The 7,826-nt window shown below is 41.5% G+C and overlaps 1 protein-coding gene across 1 annotated transcript; it reads right to left on the reverse strand.

Moving 5' to 3' along the window:
• Positions 1-3,698: 3,698 nt before the first annotated feature.
• Positions 3,699-7,341, reverse strand: LOC146631216 (neuronal pentraxin-1-like). Its single transcript, XM_085356438.1, has 5 exons — positions 6,841-7,341; positions 6,276-6,483; positions 5,320-5,561; positions 4,794-4,973; positions 3,699-3,920 (listed from the first exon to the last, which is right to left on the reverse strand). Exons 1-5 carry the CDS (start codon positions 7,270-7,272, stop codon positions 3,699-3,701), a joined length of 1,284 nt encoding a protein of 427 aa, XP_085212564.1. The 5' UTR covers positions 7,273-7,341.
• Positions 7,342-7,826: the final 485 nt, after the last annotated feature.

Consider the following 7,826-nt stretch of genomic DNA (forward strand, 5'->3'; position numbering starts at 1 on the left):
GCTTTAAGAAGCATTTACGGTTCCCCAAATGTGTCCACGTCCACTCTTTTATGGCTCTTGATCTGTATGACATCAGGCTACTTTTGCATCTGAAGCTCAGATGCATTTCAGCAGGATCTGCTCGTACTCAAAAGTCTGTCCACATTAAAACATCACATATCTCTCCGTTCACTAATTATTGTTGTTTTGTAGACGTTAGTCTTGTTTTCGTCTTAGGTTCTTTTCCTTCATGTGTCCTTTGTAATTGTGTGTAGTGTTAGAGTTCATCCCGCGGTGACAGAACTTTAGTTTTCTCATTTTGGGGTTTCACTTCATGCTTTTGTTTCACTGGTTTGTGATTTCCTTCCCCGCCCTCATTACCTTCTCCTGTTGCTGAGCACTTTCACCTGTGTCTTGTTAACCAACTGTTTCTCGTTCCTAATCGGTTCCCTTGTGGATACCCAGCCCCGTTTTCCCTGCTGTCTTTGTCTGTTGTGGTTTCTATTGTATGTCAAATCTCTCTCATGTTCCTCACAATTGCTTTGGCCTCCCGTTTGGATTTCTTTTTAAATTCTGTCAGTTCATTAAATATCAGATCGTCTTTAGTCCTTCTGGTTCTGCTGCGCCAGAAAAAGACAATACAGATGCTAACTCAGCTTATTAATGTCTACCCTAAAAGTCAGTGTTTATACTAACTCATTTTATATTTTAGGAGTAAAAACGACCCACCACTGAAGAAACAACACACCGGTGTTGGCAGCATTGCTCCCTGAGGGATAATAGAAAAATAATAAGACCTGTACCTTTTTTATGTTTTTACTGGAGGGAACAAATGCAAATGTTCTAAAGATTATAGGTCTATTTTTCTGTGCCTGTAGCTGAACTTTACATTTTTGTTTGAATTTGTAGAATAGCCAGATGAACTTTTAGTGCGCTGTAGCTGAACTATCAAATGCTCAAAGCATCTGACAGGTAAGTGACATTTCAAAAATGAGTTGAAATCCCCACAAGCACCAGTTTATTGCTGTCAATAAAGGCCTAAAATGCCAAAGAATTATTTAAATATAATTAAAGCACTGAGAGAGGATTGTTTAATCATATCTATTTGCAGCCTGGCTATCAAAGTTTACATCATTAGCTAAATGTATGGAACAAAGATTCAGAAACTTCAAACTGGAAATGAGCTTGTGTTGTAACTCAAGCCCCAGATTAACAGAGTGGTTACTTACATGTGACCATATGTACATCCTGTCAAATTATAACGAAAAGCAACCAAACATAGGCTAAAGTGACACTGACTGGTTGTGTTTGGTGGAGAAATTTTGGAATATGTGGGAATATTTTTGAGGTGAAATCCCATTAGAAATCCAAAGTTATCGACTGGTTGTAGCTATTCCTGCCTGTGTTATAGGAGAACACAATCGTAACACGAATGCTCCTAATGAAACGTTTCTTTTGAAACCCCAAAAGCTGTTAGCTTTATTTTAGAGGCAAACCTCACAAACCAAATGTTACAGACTGAATGAGACAAACAATTTCACTCGAATCCTTCACACCCAGGAAGTGTGAAAATCCTGTGACGGAAGAATTTTTAATGCAGGTTGTACTTTGTGCTTTAAACTATTTAATTCTGATCTTGATTGAGAGGAGTGATTTTTTTTTTTCCTTTGTGTCTTTTATTCTGGTTTTCACTTTAATATGAAAAATAGTAAAATGTCAACAACAAAAAATATACTGTTCCTTTATTTAGCTAAGCTGATGTCCTCATGGGAGTTTTAAAAGACTCCACTTTAATGTGAGACTAAAAGTAATGTAAGCAACTGATGACCACTCAGAGTGGTCTGAAGAACATTCACTCCAAGGTCAAGCCAAAGATGTAATGAATAATTATTGTGGAAAACAGAATGAAAAGCCTAAAGCTGTTTTGTTTTTCTCCCTCCAATAATGCTCTAGTCAAGTTTTGGTTCATTCTTTTTAGCTTCTTTAGATTAAAATGCAGTATAATTAATCAACAAATTGTACCCCAGCAGAAATTATTCAGCACCACATGGCATGATGAATAGTTAAGGCCCTGATAAGATTTCTTAATTAAGAAAATACTTGGTGAGAAACAAATACAACAGCTGCCCACACTGAAGAATATTTCTCAAATGTCTTTGAGTAAAATTCCCCAGGATGATCTACCTGTGGTTGAACAAATTGCTTTCACGGTTTGATGCTTGAGCTTCAGATTAAGTGTCTGATTTAAATCCAGGAAGCATTAACGGCGACACTGTATCACTGGAAATAGTTGGTGCCATAATAACAGGTAATCTGAGTTAACTGACAAAGAACGTTTAAAGTTAAAAGTTTGAGTTCAGGCTGAATTTATTTGAACTGTTATGACAAGACACTTTCCCCCCTCTGACTGCCGTAGTGCAGGCGCTGCACCTCACACCACAAATAATAAACCTGGCAATAAGGGCTTATTTTCTTATCCAGTCACCTTAATCTGCACTGCACTCCATGCAGTTTCTTTTTGTTTTCTGCTTTGTGGCCGTCACTATCGCTTCCTTTTTCACCTATCTGGTTTAAAAAAAAACTCCACTTACTGTTGTTTGTTACTATAGAAATGTTCACATAAAGCCAGGAATGCACTCTGACATTAAGTATCACAATTTTATTACAAAAATTAAATTCTTCATCTCTCAGTTTTGCCATGCTTGGAGCATATAACAATACAGTAAAAAACCCAGACCCGGAGAAGATAGTAAAGCAGATTTCAACAATGCTTTCACAGCACTCTGTCATTCATGCTGTTACTATACAGTTACTGTAACATTCCTAATACAGAGTAGTACAAACACCTGCCAAAACACGTCATGTCAGATAACAAACTGTAATTAAATCACGTTTACCAGAAGAACAAGAAACTCAACCCAGCTCAGAGGGGAAAAGAAAAAGAAAAAACAGAAACCAGTAAACATTGAATTTGCAACTGAAAACATACCGAATGTGCTGAATATTTGTACCAGCCCAAGGCACCCAGGCTTCTAGCAATGTTGGCAAGTTAACGACATTCTTACAGAAACACTTGAAGCGAACGATGATTACAAATCGACTTGTACCACAGTTTGACTTTGCAGTGTCCTTCAACGTACCCTCCTCTCCTGGCATTCCTCTTCATCAGTCACAGTGCAAGTTCCGGAGGGGCGGGGCAAAGTGGAGGAGGAGGGAGGGTGGCAGGGAGGCATGGGAGGAAGGGAGGGGTCACGGGGAGCTGTACCGCATCAGACATCACTTTACAGCGCCAAACACTGACAAGAATTGGACGGACAGCGTAATCTCCCACTCTCCTGAAGGAAGGGTGGGGGCGAGAGTGGTTATGTAATTCCTCACTTGGATTGTGAATTGTCCAAACGTAAGGCGCAGATTGCCAGTTGCCAGTCCAAGACGAAATAAGCCAAACGAAAAGCTTAGATGTGCTTTCAACTGAATGTCCAAGAAAGAAAAAGGATAATAGCAATACTTTCTCACTGAGGTTTCCAAGATGAAATAGATTCTTTTTTTTTCCTCAAGATGAAAAGCGTTGTTTTGCAACATGGATACCTAAGAATGGTGGAAATCCCAGATTTAAGCTTACTTATAACTCAGATAGTCTCTAACAAACGTCAAATGAAGACAAGAACGACAAAAGCTCAGAAATACAGATAGGCCTTTCTTCAGCGGTGAGATGCAGTTCAGTTGGCTGAACGGCAAGGCTCGAAGGTCCATTTGGTCGCTCCGCCAAACACTTCAATGTTGCTCTCTGTCCAGGAGAACACATTGCCAGTCGATGCTTTGCTATTGCAGGTTGCCAAGTTATAGATCTCGGTGATAGAAAGTTTCTTATCCCAGATATTTAAGTTTGCCAGCTCACCAACAAAGGCTTGTGTGGCATCAAAGCCTCCTCCCAGCGTGTCCTGTGAAACAAAGGGATGTTAAGCATTTCACTTGGGGGTTTTCACAGGACAGTTGCAAGGTTATCCAGACTAGTTAAGGTTTATAAGATGAAAAAACTCGGGGCTTTAATTTGTACAAGAAACACACTCTTGTTTAAAGTGGGATCCTCTTTATGGAGGACAAAAAGTGCCAGGATCCAAAAAGAAAGAGAGAAAATTGATCAAATGTAATCTTGAAAATAAATAAATGTATGCCTTTAATTTGTTATAACTAATGATAGTTTCAGTTTATTTGTTAGTTTGTTTCAGTTTACTTCAGACACTTATGTTAAATTATGCAAATAACGGGCTGAGGGCTTGGCAAGTTTTGCCATATAGTTGATCACTGGCAGGCTCACACACACGAGAAAACTACACTAACATTAATGAATAAAATGGGGGGAAATAAAGTTGAAAAAGGAATTAATTCAAGCTAAAGACAAAATTAAAACAAAAACAATTAAAATACAAATATCTTTTGTCCCATTTTAGGAATTAAATTATGCCTCCTTTTCTACAAATTCTTGCCATTTTTTATCTTCCATACTCCTGAAAATACTTGATCCAGGTAGAAAGCCAAAACTGCAGCTGGATTTCATTTAAGAATATGATTGCAGTATGGAGGATACATCTTGCTTAGTTTTCTCTGTAAAATAGATCTCAAATTATGCTTCTCTATCAAAATTCATGCCTTGCACACACTGGAAAGCATTAATTGACCACCTCTGCAGTGCCCCCATGGTCTCATTTCATAAATATTGCCACTTTTAATCTTTGTTCAAATTTAATCACATAATTGGTTGAGAATTATTTCCAAACAGGTGTAGGATTAAATGTCTAAAAATTAATATCCACCTGCTCTTGTCCCAGGACCAGCACACCCTCTGGTTTGATGGGGTGGTATGGTGCCAGATTTTCCCCGCTGCCCCGCTTCACTCCGTCCTGGAAGGCCTCCCACATCCCGTCACGGGTGGTCCACGTGATGCAGAGGTGATGCCATTTTCCATCATTGATGAGGAACGGCAGTTTTGCAACCTGGAGCAAAGACATTTCGTAAGTTCCATTGTTCAATATGTCTTCCACACTTTGGTAGGACAGACTCGGCACATCGTGATGCCTTCCTGCTGAATCATTTCCCCCCATATCACATATCTCCTCGTCTTCTATAAAAAGGTTGCTTCTGTTTCAAACAGCACCTATTTTAACTCAGCCTCCTGTTGTGTTACAGAGAAGCTGTCAGGTTACCCTGACTCATCCAAGCAGAAAGTATTGCAGCTTTCCCCAACTGTAAATTACTATTTTGATGTGTTACATACACTTCCTGCAAAGGTGAGAAACGTGTGAATTCACTTTGCTTCCAGGATAATAGCTTTTTCATTACCTTGTCATTGATGAGAATCTCCATGGGGTTGTTCCCCCACTCAATCAGCACCAGTTCATTGGCCTGTCCTGGAACTGCATAGGAGAAGGGGGTGCCCACCCCAGGCGAAGCATTGGACTTGATCCACAGACACACGGTGAAGGAGTACATCTCAGGAAGGCTCTTCTTTGCTTTGGCGTACATATAGTTGGTTCTCAGGGGGAAAGTGATCTGGAACTTATCTGTTGGTCGGGTGTCTTTGCCTGTTGATGAGATTACTGTTAGTTAAAGCACTAGTAGTGAGCATTTTATTCATATGTCTAGAGATAAATTACAGGAAAGCTGAACATCCATACGCCTACATACATTTTGTAAAACTATGGTACATGACAGAGTCTTTAAAAAGCAAAAGAAGCTGAGGGCTGACTAGTTTCATACAATCTTTTCCATCATGGTTCTTTGCACCATTGCGATCCTGTGATATTTTGTGTAAGATGGCTCTGTCTCCTCCCTCTCATTCGGTCTAACATACGCACGCGCGTTTGCACGTGTTGGAATTTGAACCGACCGTGGATATTTGCTCCAAAACGCGCCGGTGCGAGGCGCGCGACGCAAAGTTTCACTAATCCCCTTTGCAGAGGCTCATATACAAGCTGGATCTTCAGATTCTTTGAAAAACAAAAACTCAGCGAAGCAAAAGTGCAAACAGAGCCTGAGATATGCAAAGCAATGCAGCTCCCCTCACCACTCTCTCATATCTGTGCGCAATGTGATGGTTGCGGTAAAAAGGTTTCACATTGCCGCTGCTACCTGTTTGGGGTGGGGAGTTTTCTAAGGGACGTTACGTCCTTGAGCGTGAAACACAATTAAATTACATCTAATCAGCTTTTAAATTGCCGTGGTTCGTTTTACTGCCGTGAAAGCAACACGGGGTCGAGCAGCTTTAAAGTCCCGTGCCCGTTGAAATCCAAACGCACCTTTCTCCAGGTCTGTTATCCGGTGGTGCAGAGAGGTGAGCGTGGACTCCACTCTGTTCCGCTGCTCGGTGTCATTCCTCGGTCCGGATTTGGTCTCCTCTAACGTGTTGACCCGGGACAGAACTTGCTTCTCCATGTCATCTATCTTGTTTTGCAGCAGGTCTTTCAGGCTGTTTGCTTGCACGGTGTTATTCCCCCGGCTGTACTGCTGCATCGGACAGAATGAGACAGAGAGGGGGTTAAAGAAGTGACAGGGAAGACTTCTTTTTCTTTAAAGTCCCTGGAAGCTGTTTACTCTACTCACTGCCAAGCGCAGAGCTTTATCTTAAACGTGCTATTCGCTTGATTTTATAGGCTGCGGAACATTTCACTTTACACGGAGCTTCTCTCCAACAAACAGATAAATATGTTAGAAAACACATGTGGCCCCAAGTACAAGCTGCAGAAAGCCGCAGCAACACACAATCAACGAGTTAAAGAATATTATCCTTTAATCTAATTAACTATGGAGGCTATTTAATTAACTTTTGATCTTGTCGGCAAATCACTCGCTCTGCTTTCCTACCTCTAGATTCTCCAGTCTCTGTTTGAGCGTCTGTAAAGTCTGTCCCAGCTGGGCCAGAGTATCCGTAGTGCCCCGAGATACATCCCCCATCGTGTTCTTCGACCCCGGCCGCCGACCGCCAGGTCCTGCGGCCGCAGGGAGGCTCTGGCTCTCGCAGCGGCTCAACTTGGATGTTAGTTCCCTGATTGTCTCCTTTTGGTTCACAATGGTCTCCTTTTGCTGCAGCACCGTCTCCCGCAGTTGTATGATAGTGCTCTTCAGGTCTTCCGCCGGGCCGCTGTTTTGCATCGTAGCTGTGCACAAGTCCATATCCTTGGGCACTGACGTGCAAATAAACTGCGTCTGTCCGAAGTCTTGCCCGAGGCTCTCCACAACAACCAGGCAGGAAAGTAGAAAAAGTTTCCACGAGAATCCCTCCATGGTTCCAGTCATGCGTCAGGGATTGAGTGTGAGAGAGAGTGGTGTCTCCGAGATTTCAGCACCACGGAGCTGTCCACTGAAGCTGTGAGACTCGCGCTGCTGTGTGCGGCTTATATAGCGGACAAACCAGCGCAGATTCACTGCATCACTGAGGGGAGGCAGCGGGTTCTGCCAAGCCCAGAGTCCAGCCCCTTATTTAAGGTCGTATTCACTCTGTCCTAACACTTACAGTGGCAGAGAGTGCGTGTACACCACAAAGTGAGATGAGATCGGGGAAGAAGAAGAGGAGGGGATGCAAAACGTTTCACGTGAAGTCTCAATCACTTGTCTTCAGTCTACTGCTAACAAACCTTCAGAATAACGTAACGTTAAATAAAGGGTAAAACCAGTCTCCAGTTTTCTGTCACGGTTGTGATTTGATCTTAAATTGAAATGATTGAAATAACAGAAACATTATTTTCACTATTTTAACCGTTTATTGAATAAAAAAAAGGATGAAGTGATGATATGTAATGTGTAAATATCTCTAACTCTCGAAACCTTGTTCATTAACATTTATAGTTTCT

Source organism: Diplotaxodon limnothrissa, linkage group LG6 (genome assembly GCF_057381915.1).
Source record: "Diplotaxodon limnothrissa isolate DT_005_m linkage group LG6, D_limnothrissa_male_GT1.1, whole genome shotgun sequence".
NCBI classification, from domain to species: domain Eukaryota; kingdom Metazoa; phylum Chordata; class Actinopteri; order Cichliformes; family Cichlidae; genus Diplotaxodon; species Diplotaxodon limnothrissa.

What these genes read in the sequence shown, in the direction of transcription:
- LOC146631216 (XM_085356438.1), bottom strand. Translation starts at nt 7,272, where the DNA reads ATGACTGGAACCATGGAGGGATTCTCGTGGAAACTTTTTCTACTTTCC. An exon ending in AGAGACTGGAGAATCTAGAG is followed by an intron (nt 6,484 to 6,840) that starts GTAGGAAAGCAG and finishes TGTCCGATGCAG; the next exon opens with CAGTACAGCCGGGGGAATAA. An exon ending in AGATTCTCATCAATGACAAG is followed by an intron (nt 4,974 to 5,319) that starts GTAATGAAAAAG and finishes TCTTTGCTCCAG; the next exon opens with GTTGCAAAACTGCCGTTCCT.